This window comes from Orcinus orca, chromosome 15 (genome assembly GCF_937001465.1).
Source record: "Orcinus orca chromosome 15, mOrcOrc1.1, whole genome shotgun sequence".
In the NCBI taxonomy this organism is placed as follows: Eukaryota; Metazoa; Chordata; class Mammalia; order Artiodactyla; family Delphinidae; genus Orcinus; species Orcinus orca.
Window position 1 is genome coordinate 55,455,195 of NC_064573.1, and position 23,413 is coordinate 55,478,607.

Below are 23,413 nucleotides of genomic sequence, written 5' to 3' on the forward strand. Positions count from 1 at the left end.
CACCTTCCCTGAGTCTTCCATCTCTAGCATATTGTATCCATAGTGCTTCCTCCTAAACCAGTGGTCTACACCAGATGCATTCGCTCCCCAAGCACCGATTCTTTCTGAATCCTCTTAATTTGAATTCAGCTTCCATAGAGTGCTCGAAACACTCTTTGAAGGTTTCCAATGATCTCCTCATAAAAGCTAGCGGCACTTTCTTAATTGAAATTTTTCTTGGCCTCTTCACACACACACACACACACACACACACACACACACACACACACACACACACACACACACACACACACACTCAAAACACCTCTTAAGAGTCTCTCCCCTTTTGGCTTTCTGGTTACTCTACTTACCTGAGTTACCCACTACTTATCTGGATTGTTCTTTCCCTCTAGCTTTGCTGGATCCTGCTGCAAGTCCCTAATTGTGGGGACCCCTCAAGACAACGTTCTCAGCACGCTGTTCGTTTTTCTTTCTACAGTCATTTCCTTTGAGTTCAGCAGGGCACCACAGTGTGCTACAGAGGGCTTCTTTCTGACCTTATTTTCAGTTCTTAGATTCCCCAGTTCAACATGGACCCAACCTAGGGTCTCATATCTCCTCCATTTGGTAAAAGAAATGCACAATAATGGCCACTCTTTGTATCCATTAAGAAGTAACAAACATCCTACGTACTGTGCACAGCACGCTGCACAGGGCTTAATGAAAAGAGACCAGAAAATGGGGAGGCTGGTTCTTGGCCTCAACAGAGGTGAGAAGACAGAGCATACAAAAATTTGGCAACAGTTCCAAGTCAACGTGTTAGCAAGTTTCAGATGTGGTGCTGTAGATGGACTATGCACTAAGGAGACACTAGGAACAGGAGTTATCAGTAATGGTGATAGGGAAGGAGGATCCAGGAAGGACTCCTGAGAACTGGCCAGGTTTGCACTGAGAAGGTAAAAAGGTATTGACTGTTTTCATGCTAACTATTCACTGATTATCCATTAAATGATGCCATGTTTCATTATTAACATTTAACTGGGCTAAGAAATTTGCTTATACGATCTTGTTTCATCGATACAACAACTCCGTGTATTTTTCTGTATTTCTCGGAGGAGAAGCAGAAGCTCAGAGAGCTTAAGAAATTTGCCAAAGAACACATAACTAATAAATGGCAGCACTGGGGTCCAAAGCATTTTAACTCAAAGACGAGTGTTTAGTCAATCTAAGATTTATGATTAATAACATACACATTTTAAATCTAAAGTGTTAACTGTCCACAATGATACACACACAGAGTAGACACAGATTTTTAAACATTATCGGTTCTAGGAACTGAGGACAGACGTTCCACTGAAAGCACTATGCTTTCCCCCTTAATTTATACATGTATCTATATAATTTGAAAACGTATATCTAGAAACATCAGACTGAAGAGATGCTACTATTCCTGGACCTGAAAACAGTGGTTTGTAGGTTCTAATGCTGAAAACTACCAATGAAGTTTGGTTAAGCTTCACTATACAGCTTATTTTATTTAACAAACTCTTAAATCATGCTTCCTATGTGCAGGCACTGTTCTAAAGGCTTTATACAGGTTAACTCATTTGATCCACACAGCTAAGGGCACTATTATTATCCCCATTTTACAAATGAGGAACCTGAGGTTATGTAACTCGCCCAACGTCCCAGCTACAAAGGGGCAGAGTTCCAGCCCAGCAGCTCCTGGGGTCTTGCCATGACCATATTTGATGCTGTCTCTCTCTGTATGATCTTGTGGCACCTACAGAACTGAACAACTATAGTCCCATGACACCTTTGTCATCCATCACGTCTGATCCATTTGCCATTTATTAATTATGGTAGTAGCAATGTAGAGTTTTTGCTTTTTTAGCTAAAAACCCATCCACATCACCATAGCAACAGGGAGACTTCTTAGGGAAATTATAAATGCTGAGAACAGTCTTGTTTTCCTTCCATTGGCAGGTGAGTCACTGCAAAGATATGATCATACTCAGAACCTCATTATTGGCTCAGTAATTACATCTCATAAATTAAGTTGGTACAGCTGAGGGTCACGGAGGAGGCAGCCAATGCTTGCCATTTCTCAGTACTGATGCACAGCTCATAAGTGTCGTTCTCTGAACTACGTCAGAGACCAATGACAACTTATAAGCTCATAATGCTTATGAAACAAAACATGGCAAATTTTTGTTTAGGTGTTTTGTTTTTTTCAAAGTTAGTTTATGGTAGAAACTTGGTCTTATACTAGAAACAGGCTGCAACTGTTGCTAAGGGAACCAGCTGGGAAGTATTTAATGTGTATATGTTTCAATTAAACATATTTTTCAAATGATATCAGCTAAGAAGTTTATGGAAGTGATTTGCTTTGGAATGGGTTTTAAAAATCAATACATTATTCCTACACTGAAAGGTAGCCTACAATAAATTACATGTAAAATAATACAGAAATTAGCTCCAGGAAAAATGTAAAGAAACAGAACCTCAAGACTTTGGAGAAGAAAAATACTGCTGCTGAACAATAAGGGCCAGCAAAGTCGCTATAATTTGAGCCACAGTTTTTATTATGTCTCTTAAATTTGAAAGCAAAAGAGGAGGCAGTGGTTGGTTACATTGTTTTCAAGGAAAGCATACCAGTTTGTTTAGGGGCCAGGGCATGAAATGTTACTCCCTTTCCATTGAAAAGAAAGGAGAGTCATGTGCTGCAGCTACTATTGTGATCTAGTCAAGGTTGCTGTGTCTTTCTGTGTCAGTTGCACAGAGAGAAAAGATTTAGGCAAATCCAAAGAAAAAACTAACCTTGCAGCTGTCTGAGAAAACCTTCCTATTACTGGTCCTAGTGGTTAGGGGAACGGAAGTCTTTGTAAGAAAGGGAGGCTGGAGCAGATAAAGGAGCAGCCTGGGCACCTGTTGATGGCAGGCAAGCCAGATGTCCTGCTTGCCTTCACGAGCTTCGTGGGGCGGTTAGACCCAGTAAACGTTAAAGAAACAGCAATAAAATCAGTCTAATAAAGCTTAGGGTTTAACAACAGTATGGGTTAGAGAAAAAGAGGACTATTTGTTTTTTAATGCGTATGTTTAAGCATGAAACTCCAGTGGAGAACTTTATTTTTGAGAGAAAAAGATGAGGATTAGTGTGCATTTTTCTATTTTGGGGATAGCCAGGCTATAACTTAAACCATATGTCATGGTTCAGGAGTAAAAAGACCTATCTTTGACAAGGAAGGACCATAACCAGGTGCTATCATCCTCTAATTACAGGATGAAGATGCTGTCTTAGTTGAAATAGTGTCATGGGCACTGAATGATGGGCCATCCTAATGCAAAAAGAGAAAATTAATACCACCTAATGGTGGCATGCTTACATTTTCTGTCTCCCTCTTTGCCTCTCTCCTTGTCTGCCTCCCTTCTTCCTTCACTTTTGCAAGGTTTTTTTTCTTTTTTCCAGAGAAGGCAGGATTTATTACTTGCAGCAAGTAAGGAAAACACCTGCTTTCCCAAAGCGGTGTCTCTGCAAGTATTTTTTGCTTGTTCATTTTCAAGCCATGGTCTGGGTGCTGGGAATGTGCAGGCAGTGAACCGTACAAACGTTGATCCCAAGTTGTGGAGCTTACATTGCAGAAGGAGAGCAGGAAGAGATGGATGATAGACAAGTATACCCATAAATGAACAAGACGATTTCAGAAACCATAAATGCCATTAGGAAAATAAGATGGGGTGATGTGACAAAGGGGTTGGAGGAGAACTCCTTTAACGTGTTCCTCAGTGAAGCCACTGGGAAGAGGTAACATCTACGAGGAGATCAGTTCCGACCAAAGGAGCCAACCTGGAGGAGAGCTGGGGAAGTGCTTCCAGGCAGAAGGATCAGCCAGTGCGAAGTCTCTAGAGTAGGGATAAGCTTTGTGTGTAACTGAAGCCTAGGAAGAAGACGCCATTGTGGCGGGAGAGTCCTGACCAAGAGGGAAATGCCAGGAGAGGCTGGGGAGGTGGGACCAGGTCACACAGGCTCTTGTAAACCCATCTCAAATCTTCCTTCAAGCGGAACTCAGCAATCCCAAAGCTCCCTCCAACTGCTCCAGCCTAAATCCAACTCCTTTATGAAATCTATAGCATGTACCATCTACATAAGGGGTCAGCCAACTGTAGCTCACGGGTGAAATCCAGCTTGCCATCTGCATTTGTAAATAAAGTTTTATTGGCACACAGTCATGCCCACTCATTACGTATTGACTGTGGCTGCTTTTAAATTAGAAGGGCAGAGTTGTATGGTTGTGATGGAGACGGTATGGACCCTAACCTGATCCACAGATTCTTTCTAGTACTTAAGTTGCATAATCCTACAATGGCATTTATATATATGACTTGTTTTCTGTGTCTTTGTGTCATCTCTCCAATGGCTCAGTAAGCTTGCTGAAACTGGGGGAAGCCGTACTGCTGAAGGGTTAGGGGCTTGGGCTCTGCAACCAGCTTGTCCAGGTTTGGGTTTCTGCTGGACCACTAAATAGGGACCTCCATGGACTCATTAATTAAATTCTCTGTGCCTCAGTTTCCTTGTGTGTTTCCTACCCCATAAAGTTATACATGGATTAAATGAGGTAATGACCACGAGCACACAGGAAGAGCTCAATAAAGGTCTGTTTTATGGGAGTTCTGCACTCGGCACACAGATGCTCCCTCATGGTGGGTGACGTTCGCTTTCCAAGAAGACTCTCATGCCTTGCTTTCAATTTCTTTGATAATGGAGGGGCAGAAATAATTGACATATATTAAGCAAAAACTTAAATTTCTAATATACTGCCTACGCCCATCATTTTTAAGTGAGACTGGCCCATCAGGAAATACTCTACATTCTCCGTCCCGGGGACTCATCTCTATTCTGTAGGACCGAGGGGGGAGCCTGCTTCCTTGGGCCAGCTGAAGCTGGCCTGGCTTCCCAGTGATCAAATCTCAAATGACTCCTTTTTGTTCATAAAGCAGAAATCTTAAGGAAAAGGAAAACTCCATGGGAGATATTTTTGTATTTGGAGAAGCTATTTTTCTTTTAGAAACCTTGACTCAAGACCTATGCATTCCAGATGTCTGAGGACGGTTAAGGCCAACAGCCTGTGGTGGTCAGGGAGGTGCTGGGCTGCACGAAGTGTCTGCTCTGTGCAGCGCTTAGTCACTGTGGTGGGGAGAGGCTGGAAAAGAAGAACTAATTAATTCCAACAACAATTTTGCATTCACTCACTGTGTGTGACCTGGAATGAGTCACTTCACCTCTTTGATTCAATTTTTCCATCTATAAAATGGGGATGATAATAGATGTATAATGAATAGAGATAATGTGTGTGAATATAGCTTGTGAACTTCAAAGCACCATTAAAAATCTGAGAATAAATGTTACAGATCTGTCTCCTCGTGGCTACTTTTCAAGTATGGCAAGCTATAAATATCTTGGGATTAAAAAGCAGTGGTGTTTTAACTAACATCCTTCTAGTCATTAAAGTAGATATTCTAGTATAAAGATATAAAAGCAAAGGGAATATATATATGTAACCCTACGTAAAAATAGAAAAATCTCATCTATATGAAAATATAAATAAAATATATTATTATATATTTCTATTTATAATATATGTAATTTATAACATATAATATAATGTATATTATATATATTTTATATATCTATAAAAGGTTTCCCATAGGGAACCTTAAAGTGGCATGATTCAAGGTAATTCCTTCTGTCTGAATGTCTCAAACTCTTTGCTAATTTTTTATTTTTGGTGGGGGCAGGGGGAGGTTATCCTACTCCCCTCTTGGCTAATAGGATTTCTATTCTATTCTGAATAGACAAGGTACCCCACTTTTACACTTCCTCAGCTTTCCCCTGAACTCCAAATGTCGCATTTTACCGAATCCAAGATACCAACATAAACTCCTCAATACATTTTTGTACCACTAAGAAAGAAACACCACCAATTAAGCTCTGACACTCCATAGATTAAATGATACATTCCAATATCAAAGATGCTAAAACGTGAGAAATATGGAGCTCAGGAATCTATCAAACAGCTTTTTAAAGAATACGTGCAAAAATAAGAACACGAATGGATGTATTCTGGGATAGCAATTATAGAACTTAATGTTTGTATTCCTTAGTGACCAGATTAATAACAGTTAGCATTCAGCTATGTCATGCTTTGGCCCAAAACATAAGTTTACACAATTGTCTCATGATGTTTACAACCGCCTTGAAGGATAGGAAGAGTAAATATTATAATCTCAGTTTATCAAATAAAGAAACTGAAGTCCAGAGACGTTAGTAGCTAGGTCAGAGTGACACCGCGCCCAAGCTGGGAGGGGTCTGCCATACACAGTCCAGGGATGTTTTTTCTTCGTATTTAGATCTTGGTGGTTTTAGGAGTAACAATTGTCATTTTATGATGATCTAAAGAACACAGAGTTCAGATAAGAAAACAACTTCTGAGAGTTTTAAAGTCTGAGGAAAAAATAATTCATAAACAAAGAACTACATGCCTTGAAATTAAAATAAGACATACTATTGCAGACATGGGAAGGCTTACTTTGAAAAGGCCCTTCCAATGCACATGGGGTTTAGCTGAGCTGCTGTCATAGCATATAACTCAATGTAGATAGAGTCAGACATTCTGTGCCAGGGATGGTCTGGGAGCCGATGGCTGGGAGATGAAGCCATGTGTGAGTGACTCCTTGAGAGCAGATTATCTCAGGATGGGAAGTTGGATGGTGAGGTTTGGAGTAATGAAAATGCGTGAGATTTGGGGAAATCTGAGAGCCACAAAAGGAACGCAGACACTTAGAAAGCCGGGACAGCCGAAATGGAGCATGTGTCCTGAAATATACCAGGGGACGCCGGGGTAATTCTGTGAGCAGTTCTGGGCTGCAGAGATTTGGGAGGAAAACACATAAACCTAAGGCAGAGGTGAGGTTTAGAGCCAGCTTCTATTTCATCAGGGACCAAAGAAGCTGGGAGAAATAACTTAGGCATTTGGTTCATTAGGTAGAAATGAAGACAGTGTAGCAAGGAAGAGCTGTGATTAAAATGGTGGGTAGCAATACTAGGCTTTTGCAAGGCTACCCATTAGCAGCTGTTGATTTCTTCAACAACTGAGCATTTCAGTGGAAGCAACCAGGTAAGTGAGGGCACTTGGCTATAGCTGAAGGGGGTCAACCTATTTGGCCTTTTCTGAGCTTGATAAGGAAGGGTAAATAGGAGGAGGCAATCCTGTACTTAGGAAAGGAAAGCTGGGGATCTGAGATAATTACAGAATAAGCTGACATTTATAGAGTAATCTCAAGGGCTGGAAGCGATACCAAGGTAACTTTATTTTAATCCCTCTAGCAGTCCTATGAAATAGACACTCCTGTTTCCATTTTACTGCGGCAAAACTGAACTCAAAAAGCTGGACTGACTTGCCCAAGGTCATCATAACGAGTAGGAGTCTGCATTTATCTGATACCAAAGCCTTTGAGGATAGCACACTGCCTCTGATATGCGGATTGAGGGTGTGAACAAATTAACTTTAAAAAAAAAATGGAGTGCGTGCTCCCATGCTCTGTACTTTTTAAAAATAAAATATAACTGTTGAAATAAGCACACACAGTAGCTTGCCCCTAATTGGCTAGCACGGATAAAGAGGGTTTAAAATAATAAATACGGAAAATAATTGTGAGATAAAGCAGCGCTTACTGTCTCACCATGGTGTGGCGCCCTTAACAACCGCTGTTCTCAGTTTTTGCTTAAACGTGCGTGGACAGTTTGTGAGGAATCAGAAGACCTGCCTGCCTGCCACGCTTTCAAGGGGGCTGTGAGGGCCTCCAGGCACTCTGGTGGTTCTTCAGCATTTGTAAGAAGGCTTTGCCCTGGACGTCAAGGTCCTGCCTAGCGCTCTGTCCGGAAATGGCTGTAATGCATCGGCCTTCTAAGCACTTTTAGTGAGCTCTCAGATTCCCTACTCACTCGGCTTCTCTGCATCTTCTTTGCAGCTGGGAGAACTGCTTTTCTGCTCCACACAGCTTTCAACTTGACAAATGCGACTTGGCATAAATGTCCCTGTAGCCTTTTTAGCTTGCTCTTTTCAGAGCAAAAGCAGAAAGAAAAAAAAAAAAAAAAAGCAAGAATAGGAAAATTACAATTACACGATGTGTAGATCCCATGGCCTGATTTCCCTGGCAACCACCCTTTCTAACTCCCCTTGAATCCTGAAGCTGGTGTCAAAGTTAATTTGCTTAAGATTGCTGAAAAATTACCTATCAAGGACAAGAGTAAATACCTACCTCTTTTTAAATAGGGCTAATACCCATGGCCACATCTCTCTCCAAATAACATTTTAAAATACCCTTGAATAGAACGTTGTAAACAGTGCTATTTGATGGTGATGCATTCGCTGCTACCCTGTGGAATTATTCTCACCCACGTATGTTTACAGGTATCTACGGGGTACCTTGCACCATAGCAGTGCCAGGGCGATACACCAAAGACATTTCACAAAACACAGTCTGGTCTCAAAGGGGTTTACAAGTTTTAAGCGGATCGGGCAAATCTGGGGGGTAGATGAAGGAAAAGAGTAAAAATAGCTTTAACGCGAATCCAGCTAAGTCGAGTATTAGATTTCAGTACCTCCGAATTACCTACTGGCTTTGTAGTTGGTTCTTATGAATCCTCTTCTTGGTGCTAAAACTGTTCCTTTGGAGTTGAATGTATCTGTGCAAATGCAAAGTGCATTTCCATTGGGAAATGGCACTGCAGGAGAAATGTGGAGGGGCAACGTCTGTGACCCCTCAAAGGAGGGGAAGGACCCATGGGCCTTTGTGGGGCTGGCAGAAAATATTGCTGAGGTGATGCTCACGTCAAAGGGGGCACGATCTGTTGGGAAGATACCCCTGTGATACCAGAACAAGAAATAGTAACTACGGTACTATATTCCAGTATCATATGAGGAGAGGGGAGGAAAACACATTTTATTCATTGTCTACCCTGTATTTTGATTGTAGTGAACGTCTGTGGCTTCTGCTACCCAGTTCTACTTCTGATTCTTGGTTTCACATCCCACGATTTTGCTTTGGGGAAACCTTGCTCCCCCCCAATTGAGGTCTCCATATGTCTCAGGAGTAGCAGAGGCCTTGGCATATCACGTTCCCCAGCTCTATCGCTTGTCTCAGGGCTGAGCGTGTGATCTAAGGCTGTTCAATCAGCAGGCATCTCCCGACCTTTGCTTGGAAGCTGGGACAAAGATTGTTCCTCTCCTGCAGTGTATCTATAGGGAAGCAATTAGCTTCAGGACCCACTGGCAGCCGTTTTACATTCCCTGCTACACAAACATTATCTCAGGTAATACGAAACCCCAGCATGGTTAGTCATTCCACTGAAAAGATGAGAGAGTTGAGACTTATGCTTTAAATAACATCCTCGAAAATTTATAGCTAGTAAACCGTAGTCAGAATTGAAAGACACATTTGTCTCACTCAAATTTCTATGATCTTTTCATCATATCATCATATCATTCTGTAACCTTCAACACTTAGTAATTTTCCATTAAACATAAAACTCAAACATCAAGTTGCTGGGAGATACAACACTATAACATTTTGAAACCTGTAACAAGTAGTGAGGGTTGGCTGCTTGGAAGAACCGAAAGACTTTAAAAAATAATGCCCGCAGAACACCCGTCACCCAGCAGTTATAGCTGGCTACAAGTTTGAGTGAAATATAAGCAAGAACATAATTCTAATAGATAGCAAGATAAAAACACCAGAGGTTTAGGTCTACGGTAAATATATGTATTTCCACTGACTATACAGAGATAAGCTAATTTAGAGTCCTTAGTTTTTAATGCAACTGTTCATTTCTCACATGTCTTTCTGACATATTGGAGGCATGTCTGTTGGCTTGCCATGGCTAGCTAAGCCATCATATTTTTCCATTATTTTTGCAGTCACTAGCATGTAGGTTTCTGTACTATAATTCCATGACTCAAATCCCCTGAGGCAAACTAGACTTCTGTGTCTGGTGTTCAGAAGCAGCGAAGTGGGTAGAAGGTTAGTGAGCTTCCTCCTGGGGTCAATAGAAGCCCAGGTGTAGAAATACCATTCATCAAAAGTAAACTTCAGTGTTGGCTAAAATTTTATGACTCTCCCAGCATGTATGGAGACCCCAGTCCTTGTCAAATGCTTATGAGCATGGATCTTTCTCCTTAGAATGTAAAGTCTGATCATCTTATTAGGAGCAACTGTTAAAGCTCGTTTAGAGTCTAAAAATTATCAAGTCCATCATCTCCGGTATTAATACTTCATTTCCAAATTATGAATTTTGAAATGAATTTCAGCAAATATTTTCCTTTAGTTTATCATGAATTTGGGGATATTAAGTTTCTCAGATGACGCTATAAATTATTATACTTGTGAAGCATTCACTGAGGCATTTGGTATCTATTAAATAAAACTCAGCAGATTTAAGAAGAGACCCAAGTAAAGATTTCCTGCTTTTCATCGCTATCATATGATTACTACTGCATCTTGGTGATGTTTGGACTTTTTATTCCAAGTTACGTTTACAACACCTGAAAGTGTACTGCATTCAAATGGACCCAAACAGAATCCTTCCTTCCTGAATACCACACTCTAATATAACCATACGATCATCTTTCAAATTACGTGAATCTAGAAAGAACTGAATAATATTTTGAGTGTCCTTTGCACATGTGTAACACAAAATTCCACGTTAATAATTCTTGTATGGGGAAACTGTCTCTTGAGGATTTGTACTTTAAGCCTATATTTCAACCCACTTCCTCTAGACAGCATGATATCTAGAGCTAAGAGTTGTCACTAGAGCCTGGGCACAGATGAGTGATACACCCAACAGCTACCTGAACCAGGATTTCCAAACTAGCTCAAGCTCCAGTGAGAGGGCGTGTCCCACCTGGAGTATTCATTGTAGGGTTTGAGGTAAGGTTTCTTAGACCAAACTTTATGATGGTATTCTTTTCCTTTGCTTAGTGGTTAGGCTGGAAGTAAAATTACAATACCATTTCTTTTGTGATGTTTTCAAAATACTGTTAAAGTATTCACTCACTTCTCCGATACACATTTGTTATTCAATGTATATTATTGTGAAGTAGCTGCTTCTTTAGTCACAGGGGACACGGCAGTGTATAAACCGGAAAAACAATTGCCTTCGTGGGGGAAGGAGGAAAAGGACATTCATATGATAAATAAAATGTACGTTACATGGTGAATGTGCTGTGGAGAAAAAGAAAGCCGGGGAGGGGGACCAGAGGGTACGTGTGGGCGGGATGTGCAGTGTTGAAGGGTGTGCACAGACCCGGAAGGTCTCACTGAGAAAGAGACCTCCCAGTACAGATCAGCACGATGGGGGGCGAGGGATTAGCCCTGAGATCTGTAGGGTGAGTGCTCAAGGCTGAAAGAAGTGTGAGAAGGTCCTGAGGGGAGGCCAGGTGGGAGGGAGAGGAGACTGTAGGTGAGCACAGCTGTGTGTGATGGTGGGCGTGATGGCAATCAGGTGTGGGGTGCAGATCATGTGGGCTTTGCAGGCCATGGTGATGACCGTGACTTTGACTCAGGGTGAGATGGGAATAGATCGGAGGTTTTGATGAGAGATGGGACACTTTCTGGCTTAAGAGGATCACTTCCGGTGCTGGTTGAGAATGGCTAGAAGGGGGTAAGGGTAGGATCAGAGGGACAGTGTGGGGGGCTTATGCAGTCATCCAGACTAGAGTGGAGGTGAGGGATGCTGGTGGTGGAGGAGGAGATGGGGAGAAGATAGGGCCAGCGGGTTTCTTAACGATGATCGGGACATGGGTGTTGCAGGTAAGAGGGGAGTTATGAGAGACTCCAAGGCTTTTGGCCTCATCAGTGGGATGGAGTGAATTCCCATTAGCTGAGATGAGGAGGCCCAAGGGAGGTGCAGAGATGGGGGACGAAGCTTAGGAGTTCAGTCGGGGACGCGTTCAGTTTGAGATGCCCACGAGACATCTCAGTAGAGAGACTGAATGGGGATGTGGGTATCCAAGCCTGGGAGTTCAGTAATGTGGCTGGGAAACCAAATGTGGGCAGTCCCATGGTATTTAAAGCTCTGAGAATAATGAGGTGATCTAAGAAATGTAAAAGAGGGCTTCCCTGGTGGAGCAGTGGTTGAGAGTCCGCCTGCCGATGCAGGGGACACGGGTTCGTGCCCCGGTCCGGGAAGATCCCACATGCCGCAGAGCGGCTGGGCCCGTGAGCCATGGCCGCTGAGCCTGCGCGTCCGGAGCCTGTGCTCCGCAACGGGAGAGGCCACAGCAGTGAGAGGCCCGCGTACCGCAAAAAAAAAAAAAAAAAAAAGAAATGTAAAAGAGAGAAGTGGCCCAAGAGATGTGCCCATTGGGCACCGATCCAACCTCAGGAGCTGGGGAGTTGGGCAGGAACAAGCAAGGCTGTCTGAGAAGGGTCACCGAGGTGTGGTCCTCAAGGCTGAGTGTGGAGGGTTTGTTGAGGAGGAAGGAGTAATGAACTGTCACGGTGATTGTTCCCTGGTCTTAATCCCACTGGGGCACGAAATCAGCAAGGTTCATTTTAGCCCCGGGTCCTGAGCTGCTCTATCCGAAGGGTTCTGTGTTGTTAATCAGCTTTATCTTCCCAGCAAGCTGCTTCTTGAGTCCAAGGCTTTTGTTTTCTTCTTTCTCTCTCTCTCTCTAAAGCAGGAGCTTTTGAACACTTTTTAAACTATGTTTCACAGTAAGAAATACATCTTACTTTGGAAATGGGTACATGCACATACGCCACTGAAAGAAAACTACTTAACCTCTCTGCATGCCACGCACTCTCTCTTCTATTTTCTTCTATTGTATTCTACTTAATTAAAAATAATGTTGTTTGTGACCCACTGGATTGATTTCACTAACCACTAATTGGTTGCGGCCATTGGTTTGAAAAACATTGTGTTTTAGAGCATCCAGTACCGAGCGCCGCCACGCTCATTATTCATCAGAGAGACAATGTGATTCATCTTTGTTTCTCCCAAAGCGCCTTCGATAAAGTAAATGCTTAAGACGTGCTTGCTTGTTGGATGAATAGCTATGAGACCCTAAAGTAATACTCCTTGAATTGAGTGCTCCGGTTCTTAGTTACCTTTACATTTACTGATTGTATTTTTGTAGAAGAATATTTCTAAATGGCTGTCTATCTTCAGAATAAGGACAGACAGGAGTGTCTTTCTGAATGGGTCCCTGTGTAGCCGAGAGTCAGAGAATGCACTGGCCAGGGTTGGAGATGCCCTCCCAGAAGGAGTCGTCAGTCCATCAGCTGGGTTGGTACCACATGTGCAAAAGCAAGAGCAGGCAGCCTGATGTTTGAATGTATTTGCATGTTGTTTTTCTAAAAATTGACATATACTTGACTTACAGTAGTATATTAGTTTCAGGTGTACAACATAGTGATTCAGTAGTTGTATAGATTATACTCCATATAAAGTTATTATAAAATATTGGCTATATTCCCTAAGCTGTACATTACACCCTTGTAACTTATTTTATACCTAGTTGTTTGCGCCTCTAAATGTAACACCTGAAATCACAAAACTGCTAGAAGAGAGCACAGGCAGTGCATTCTGACATCGTCTTAGCAATAATTTTTTTGGATCTGTTTCCTCAGGCAAAAGAAACAAACAAAAAAAGCAAATGGGACCTAATCAAACTTAAAAGTTTTGCACAGTGAAGGACACCATTAACAAAATGAAAAGGCATTTGCATGTTATTAATAAATAAATTAAAAGGCTTTCATTCACCTTAGAACAGCCCTGTCTTTTTATTCTAATTTATATGGTACTTGATGTCAATGTGAAACCTCTGTCATTTAAGAACTAGAGAGAAAAACCCATTAAATATCTATGACCAAAATAGACGGACTGGGACAAAAAATCATTAGGAATAACATGTTTTAGAATCTTGAAGTGTCCAAGTATAGAAATGATATATTATTCAACCTAGACGTTTCATTAAAGGAATCTTTAAGCACCTGGCACATAGTAAGCTCTCAATAAATGTTAGGTAATGTCTAAACCCTTCTCCACACAGCACACCTACAAACGTGGCACAGAAGAAAATGGAATGTTTTGCCACTATGTGATTCTTACCCAGGTAGTTTTTCACGTACGGGGAAGGATCATAGTGACATGAATATAGTATAGAGTTTGGAATCAGGTAAAGCTGGGTTCAGATCTGACTCTACGACTTACCAGGTGTGATTTTGGCCCAGTGACCTTAATCTCTTTTAACCTCAGTGTTCTCAAACATCAAATGAGGACAGGAACACATACTCAGGGCCTTACTGTAAGGATAAAGATGGTATGAACTTACATATAAGTATTTTTTATATATATATATATATATATATATATATATATAATGTCTATTAAATAAAAGCTTGTTTTTGGAATTCAGAAGGTATTTTTGTGTAGAAATCATGTTGTAAGTGATGATTAAGTTCCCACGGGGAGCCAACCCCCTACAGCCTATTTAATTCATAATAGAGCTGAACCGTGGTGGACTGTGGAATAGTTCAAGGCTCTTTGAGCCTGGGGGTGGGAGGGGCTTGGGGTGGGAAGTTCCATGCACTTGGGGGAATCTTCAGTGGCCTGTGAGTAAGGGACAGTGGATCAGTCAACGTTCTGAGAGCAGAACAGAACGAACAGAGATTTCTTTGAAGGAATTGGCACATGGTTTTGGTTTTGGGGGATGGCAAGTATGAAATCTGGTGGGCAGGCTGGTAGGGTGGAAACTCAGGCCAGAGCTGATGCTGCCGTCTGCGGGCAGAGCTGATGCTGCTTCTGGAAGAAGAGCTTTGCTCTTAGGCCTTTCACCTGATTGGACGAGGCCCGACCACATTATCAGGGGTCAGCACCTTTCCTTAGTCAACTGAATGTAGATTTTAATCTACACAATTCCTTCCCAGGGATGCCTGGATTAGTGTTTAAGTAAATAACTGAGTCCTCTAGCCTAGCCAGGTGGGGCACCCAGAACCAGCCATCACAGGTGGCGGCTTCTGGGGCGGCGGGCGTGAGACTCCAGGTGCAGACAGGACCACTCAGAGCTGGTTGATAGGCAGGCTGTCTTCGGTCGTGAGCTGTATGTGCTCTGTTCCTTCTCTAGGAGTTAGTTTGGGTCAAAACCTACATGTAAATACCAGCTCCCTAACCGGCCTCTCAGGAGCCCCACAAACGCTGTCCAAGCAGAGGAAACCTCTGCTGTTTGGACTACAGACCCAGCGCCTAGCAGGGCACCCGCCAAGCTTGTGAATTTAATGGACAAGCTTTTAAGGGCAAGAGAGTCATTTGTGAAATTTCTGTTTCTTGTTGACAAATGAAGAGGAAAATCTACACATCACACCACACGAAATACATAGGATTCTCAGAGACCTATCTTTTGTTTAAGCTCTTCTGCATTCTAAAAGACCAAGAATTCCATAATGACCTGCCTTCATGGAACAAATATAGAGCTCACCTAAAAAAATAAAGAACTGCTCTGACAACCTGCCCATACTACTAATGCAACACGATCACAATATTTTAAAACCACTTGTTGACAAATCCGTCTCACCCACCCAACTGTAAGCTACTCGAGAGGCAGGATGACATCATTCCTCTGGCTGAGATTATGTCTTATTCCTGCCTGTATTTCCAGTTCCAAGCAGATTATCAAATAAGCTTAAAAAATAAAATGAGCTAAAAGTGCTCATGAAATCGTTTATTACATCACCTGAGTTATACCTGATGTTTGTATCAGTTGGGATGTAAGTGTGGGAACCTTCAGTCCTGGATTTTCCTCTATGAATAGCAGGGAAGAAGTCTGCCATCTGATACGCAGAGGTAGGGAGTGCCCTGTGCATGCAGGAGTTGGTGGCGGGGTGCAGTATCATGGCGGTGGGTTTGGGGGATCGAATGCATAGCCAGCATCCGGGAGAGAGTCGTTGGTGGCCTCTAGGGAGCTGCAATTGGGTGTTTCTGTGGAGGTCTGCCAACAAAGAAACCTGAGTATATCACTCGGTTTGTCAAATTCAATTCCTTCTCTTCAGATGAACATCTATTCACATCATGCTTTGATAAATGCCATCATTTACAAACGAAGAAACGGACACCCGGAATGTAAATTACAGTTTATACCGCTAATAAGTGGCAGAATTGGGCTAGAATTCAGATCTCTTCTCTCTAGGACCTGAGTGCTTTCAGCTTCATCATACTGCAACTACTTATCCTCTGAACTCAACAAAATGAGAAAATGATTCATCTTCATGACTTCTTTTCACAATTTGCAAAACTGTTTTGATCTCCTCTACGGATATGCAGAGAACAAAAGTGGAGGTTGGCTCCTAGGTGTAGATGGGAAAAACCACAACAGAACGCAGTCTTTGGGAACTTACATTTTTTGTACAGCTTATACCAACATTTGTTTCACTCAGAGGAATCTGTGCAAACGAAATATAGCAAATAGAGACATGAAAGTGACATTGGCTTATAAATATAGGTATGTGTCATGTCTTGCATTGTATCATGAACCTAGACCGTGCCAACTTTTTATGATAAAAACTGTCATGAGGTAAGAATCTTATTCAAGATAATGAATGATTATCTTTGTAGAAGAGTCTTTGCTAATGGCATGCTCCATGATTCCTTCTAACCCCCAATATATATATATTTTTTAACATCTTTATTGGGGTATAATTGCTTTACAATGGTGTGTTAGTTTCTGCTTTATAACAAAGTGAATCAGTTATACATATACATATGATCCCATATCTCTTCCCTCTTGCGTCTCCCTCCCTCCCACCCTCCCTATCCCACCCCTCCAGGTGGTCACAAAGCACCGAGCTGATCTCCCTGTGCTATGCGGCTGCTTCCCACTAGCTATCTACCTTACATTTGGTAGTGTATATATGTCCATGCCTCTCTCTCACTTTGTCACAGCTCACCCTTCCCCCCACCCCATATCCTCAAGTCCGTTCTCTAGTAGGTCTGTGTTTTTATTCCTGTCTTACCCCTAGGTTCTTCATGACATTTTTTTTCTTAAATTCCATATATATGTGTTAGCATACGGTATTTGTCTTTCTCTTTCTGACTTACTTCACTCTGTATGACAGACTCTAGGTCTATCCACCTCATTACAAATAGCTCAATTTCGTTTCTTTTTATGGCTGAGTAATATTCCATTGTATATATGTGCCACATCTTCTTTATCCATTCATCCGATGGTGGGCACTTAGGTTGTTTCCATCTCCGGGCTATTGTAAATAGAGCTGCAATGAACATTGTGGTACATGACTCTTTTTGAATTATGGTTTTCTCAGGGTATATGCCCAGTAGTGGGATTGCTGGGTCATATGGTAGTTCTATTTTTAGTTTTTTAAGGAAGCTCCATACTGTTCTCCATAGTGGCTGTACCAATTCACATTCCCACCAGCAGTGCAAGAGTGTTGCCTTTTCTCCACACCCTCTCCAGCATTTATCGTTTCTAGATTTTTTGATGATGGCCATTCTGACTGTTGTGAGGTGATACCTCATTGTAGTTTTGATTTGCATTTCTCTAATGATTAGTGATGTTGAGCATTCTTTCATGTGTTTGTTGGCAGTCTGTATATCTTCTTTGGAGAAATGTCTATTTAGGTCTTCTGCCCATTTTTGGATTGTAACATCCAATATTGGGAATTCTGGAATATTGTCTTAAGAATTCTTTCTCTCACACATACACGGACACATACCCACATTTCGTATTCAACGATGATGTTTTTCCAGTACAGAAGTTGTGAACTCCTACAAACAGTAACAATGCAGATATATTTCATTTGAGAAAGGCTTATTTTGGGTCTTTTTCCCCCTTTCTTTACCTTTTTGGTAATGAGTCAAACTGACCTGATTTGGGTTCTTCAGCTATTCAAGCCTCCTCCTAGTAATAAGGCTGGCCTGCTGTAATTCATATACACCTCACTGCTGCTGGGTGAGGGGGCACTTAACCTCCCACTCAAGTTTGCAATTGTTTGTGCAGAGGAAGAAAAAATTTTGAATTAATAGAAAAGTGTTAAATTAAGCTCCACTTATGATATCCCATCTGGCAAAAAGTAATTATTTTCTTTTTTCTTGAGACAGAGTTGGACAACATCCAGAAAACAAAACAAACTCTTTCGTGTCAGAAAGTCCACAGGGAATTTTTTTTTTTTTTAAGGAGGACATAGTTCTTAAATCAGAAAAAGAAAATTAAGTGCTTCCTAGCTTCTAGCCAAACTAGTCAAATGTTCCGATATCACTGTAAGAAGTCCCAAACAGAAAATACTTTTAGGGGGTAGGTAGGACACTGTGGGGTAGGATGAGGCAGGAAAGGGGGGGATTTGTTCTCTTCTTCTGTCCAAAGTGCTTCTAGATGTAAAATTTGACCTGATTTCAGTTGTAATAAATATATGGGACACAGAGGCAACAGATACTCAGAAGTGGTTTTCCCTATCTGGTGTTTTAGGGATGGCTTTTTGAACAAGAATCACATAAGTAACAATTGATTTTTCTGTCCAATTTTGTAGGAGGCATAATTTTCTTGAATTTCCTATGGAGAAGTACATTTATTTGTTTTGATTTACAAAACATCCTTCCTTTGTTCTTATGTTATACAGAAACCAAAAGGAGACATAAAAATTGTATCCGGGAGGCATTTGGGGATCATGAAATAATTAAATCAGAAGTTTCTAGCACATGGATCAGTAAAAGTAGAGGGAAACTAGGGCATCTGACCAGCTTCCCCTTTGAAGCATTAACATAGGCTATCCCAGGTGGATTCAATTCAGATAAAATTTTAATATCTTTATTAAGGTACTTGAGGATATAGATTTATAAAAGATAGAGTGATTCATAAAAATTCTATTATTGCATTATTTTAATTAATGAAACTCAGTTGATAACAAAAGCACTGACTGAAAGACTGATATATAAAAATAATATCTGCAATTTATTCAACTGATGAATTGGTTTAAAGATTTAATTACTGGGCGATTTATTTTGGCATCATTTGTAAAAAGCTAACAATGTGATCGTGAATGACGGTTGTCGATATGCATTGCTAACATCCTTGTTCCTCAATATGTAGAATGTGATCTTCCTGAACGCAGCGATTTTGTTTTGTTTAGTTCTTTATTCTCAGTATCTGGAAGTGCGCCCGGCATATGGTAGATGAGCATTAAACAATTGCTAAAGGAAGGAACACTGCCATGTAATGAAGCGTCTCACAGCTGCTAAAAAGAATGGGGTGGATCTATTTACTGACATGGAGAGAAGACCAACACAGTTGACTTTTGAACAATGTGGGTTTGAACTGTGTGGGTCCACTTATATGTGGATTTTTTTTCAATAGTAGATGTTACAGAACTACATGATCCTGATCGGTGGAATCTGAGGATCTAGAACCTTAGATATGGAGGGACCGCCTATAGGAAGAGCTAACTATAAATTATATGCAAATTTTCTTCTTCGTGGGGGGTTGGCATCCCAACCCCCATGTTGTCCAGGGGTCAACTGCATATATAATAAAGTAAAAGGGCCACGTGCTGAATAGTATTTACAGTATAACACTCATACATATGCATATATTTTTGTGTTTGAGAACATGCAAGAAATATCAGAAAACACTAAAATGATAATAGTGGTGGCTATCTTTAGGATGTAGGAGGGGGGAGCCTGGGAAGCAGGGGGCTTTCACTTTTAACTCGGTACCATTCCGTACTGTCTGTATTTTTTTCAGAATTAACATGTATCAATTTCATTACAAAATGAATTCTGTGGAAAAACCCCAAACGCACTTTTCTTTAAAAAAACAAAATCTGTGAAAAGCCCACAAATTTACAGTCCATATAGATCTGGCCTTTTAGAATTTGTGTCATCTTCACATGATCTCAGTCTACAGATTCTATTCCATCACTTGCAAAGAAAACCTAAGGAACAGGTTTTAACTGGAAACTGATGAAAGCTGGGTAGGAGAATCAGCAAGAACTATTATTAAAGCTATTTTTCTTTCCTGTATTTTCAGCTTGGGTTAGAATTTTGTATTTAAAGTTAAGAAAATGTACATGTAATCGTATGCAAAAACCCATATGTTCTGTATCGGTCTGTGTCACTTATTTTCAATGAGATAAAATAGCTTATTAAAGTTGAATTTTCCCGTTGGGTTTAGACGATTCAGCTGTTTATCCAGCAGCACTTTGCTTAAAAATAGATGGGATGACATTTGTGGGTGCTTTTAAAAAAATATCCTTTGGAGAAAGAAGCAGAACTCTAATGCCACTTTTACCATTTCCATTATGTAAGAAAGGCAAATTTTATGTTATGAGGACTTCATGTAACTTATTCTCCTTTCTAACAAATAAACTACAGCTCTTTTGAAACCAGTCACGATCATTGGAGGTCTAAGGGCATCTCACCTGAGTTTTACTGTTTGGTGATTGAAATTCATTTAGCGGAAACCTCAGATATGGTTAGAAAGAGTTCCTTCTGATTGCATATGGAGGTGTCTCTTTTTCACCCTTCTAATGATGTGCTTCCCCCCATCATTCTTTCATCAGCTATCTATTGAGTGCCTGCCATGTGGCAGGCTCTGTGGTTACAAAAATGAATATAAAGATGATTTTGAGTGCATTTTACTTGACTTTATAGACCGATTTAATAATTAAAATTTAATATTTTTTACCAACCTGCCAAAAATAAGAAGTGGTTAATGTTACCTTAAACCTGCTGTCATCTGATTCCTTGGAGTCTAGGACAAGAATTAAAATAGGCTGAGCTGAAAATATACTGTCACCCCAAATTTCAAACCGAGTAGATAAGTCAATTAAAGTATGAAATATTAAAATCAGTGTTCCAATCTTGGTAGCATTGCTGATGTGACAAAGGATTACGACACCAGGAGGAAATGAAACCAAATGCATCACTTTCCCACCCAGAAAAATATACCTTTGTCAGAATCCTACTGCTCTTATTTATTTAAAAATGTACTTTAGGAGGAAATTGCATTTATTGGGTAATATGAAAGAGGAAATCAGGTCTGTGTGAGGGCAGGGGTGTATGTCATCACCATGCCACATTTTTTTTTTTTTTCAGTTATACATATACATGTATCTATTCTTTTTCAAATTCTTTTCCAATTAAGTTGTTACAGAATACTGAGCAGAGTTCCCTGTGCTATAGAGTAGGTGCTTGTTGGTTATCCATTTTAAACACAGCAGCGTGTACACGTCAATCCCAAACTCCCTAACTATCCCTCCCCACCACCCTTCCCCACCCTGGTAACCATAAGTTCTTTCTCTAAGTCTGTGAGTCTGTTTCTGTTTTATAAATAAGTTCATTTGTATCTTTTTTTTTTTTAGATTCCACACATAAGCAATATCATACGATATTTCTCTTTCTCTGCCTGAGTTACTTCACTCAGTATGACAATCTCTAGGTCCCTGCATGTTGCTGCAAATGGACCACGCCACATTCTTATCCTCTGTTTTTATGGAAGTTTTCTCTGCATGATCATAAAAGTAATGGGAGTAGATTCTCTTTCACCCTTTGTCAGGTGTTCCCCTGACCCTGAATGCTGTCACACAGATGGCAGGTGAATGGTGTTTGCCCACTGGGGAGGAAGGGCACTTTCGCCCACCTGTTATGTGACTTCAATACCTGGCTTGCTCCACTGCGGGACTGCCACCTGCCCCTGCTCCAAGGTAGCCTGCTGCTCTGAGCCATCGCAGTCGGTGGTCAGTTTAAGCAGGAGAAAGAATTCCCAGGCACCCATCCATCCATAGCCCCTGGGAATCCACCTCTCAGAGGCAGCCTACCAGATGCATGGTTTCATCGCTCTTGTAGTTTCCTTTTCTTAGACTCTGTGAATGCTTTTAATGGTCTGGGTCACCCTCCCCGCCAAGTGCAGGGATTTTGTGTTTTCTTTTGAATAGCAAGGTATAGTTCTGAGCGCGCCGTGGCATTCTGTAAAAATGATAAACGCTAATGATGAACAACGAAGCAGGCTCTCCAGGCTCTGGGGCTGGCTACAGGAGAACTCAGAACGAGGGGAGAAATAAGTCCATTTCGGACACAAAGGCAAGATCTAGCCTCTCATTAGATCCAACTGCTCCGTGTGAAAATGTGTTAATAAAATAGGGCTGGGATTTTGTGAGGGAGGCATGCATGTGTGGACTAGGTTTTCAAGATGTGTTTTCCATCTTCTTCCCAGTTTGGGGTGTTATGATGTCATAAGATTTCAAAATCCAAACATGTTATTTTCTTTCTTCTTTCCTTTTTATGTTCAAACCTCCGCTATAATGAATTAGCTCTCCCTCCTCAATAACTTAGAGCGTTTATGTTTTTTCTATAAAAATGAACATAGGCGATACTTAAGTATATTCCCTCTTATGGTCCCTTCAACTTGATTTGTATGTGATTTTTGACTCTGTGAATACATTAATTTGATCAAGTAATGAACAATATTAACTTTATATCTTATACAAATGTATCCTCCTCATAAACAAAACTTTCAAAAAATACTAAATTTTTTAAAAACCTTAGACTTGATTTAGAATTTTGTTTTGAGAAAGCAAAATATGCCAGCTTATGAAAGTCATGTGCAGTGATGAATGCAACACTACACGTTGTTTCCCCTCTCTAGATTTCATGGTAGTTTAGAAACGAGCCAATTTTTGAAAAGCCCAGTACATGACTAGTTGATGACATCTAATTTCTTAGTCATTTTAAAATAATGTAGATTGGGATAGAGCCACAAAATTAAAACCATGGAAAGGAGAGAGAGAAGATCGGAACTGTGTTAGAATAACAGCCAACCCTTCAAAGCTTCCGTGAGTGGGTCAAAGAACTGAGTTTTCCTGATGTTTTAGCCCAACAAAATTATTCCCCTATCACAAACACAGGACTTAATTACAGAGTACTAAGAGGGAGTAACACTGTTACTAGTTTACTTGAAGTCAGGAAATATTAAAATGCTAGTTGTTCTTTCTTTAAGGCAATTTTCTTTAAAGCAATTCATCAGTTTCAATCAGGCCGATCAGGGTCTTTCAGATGTTAAGAAACAGCCCATTGCTTGGTCTATAAACAAATAAGACTAGAAATGCTCAGCAGCTGTAAAGCACAGAACTGAGCATGGTTGGTACACATATCTGTATCGCCTACAACGGCAGGCATCGTGCCTTTTACAGGCGGGAAGTGTTCAAATTCTACATGTTCGATGTACGATGTAGGCATGTATCACCCAATCTGGTAGCCAGCTGCAACTTTTTCCTGTTCACAGTAATGAATAAACTCTTAGAGCTTGTTAACTATGTAATTCAAAGTTTACAAAGTACTTCAGGGACTGCCCTGGTGGTCCAGTGGGTA

At 40.9% G+C, this 23,413-nt stretch overlaps 1 protein-coding gene across 20 annotated transcripts in view; it reads right to left on the reverse strand.

Moving 5' to 3' along the window:
• DLGAP1 (DLG associated protein 1) overlaps positions 1–23,413 on the reverse strand; it is an 833,306-nt gene that overhangs the window by 254,495 nt on the left and 555,398 nt on the right. For 4 of the 20 annotated variants that reach the window (XM_049698302.1, XM_049698303.1, XM_049698304.1 and 1 more), the window contains exon 2: positions 7,982–8,095. The exons of the other annotated variants lie outside the window; for them this stretch is intronic. In XM_049698302.1, the coding sequence (XP_049554259.1) occupies positions 7,982–8,095 (114 nt within the window). The remainder of the gene's footprint in view (positions 1–7,981; positions 8,096–23,413) is intronic. 20 annotated transcript variants of the gene reach the window in all.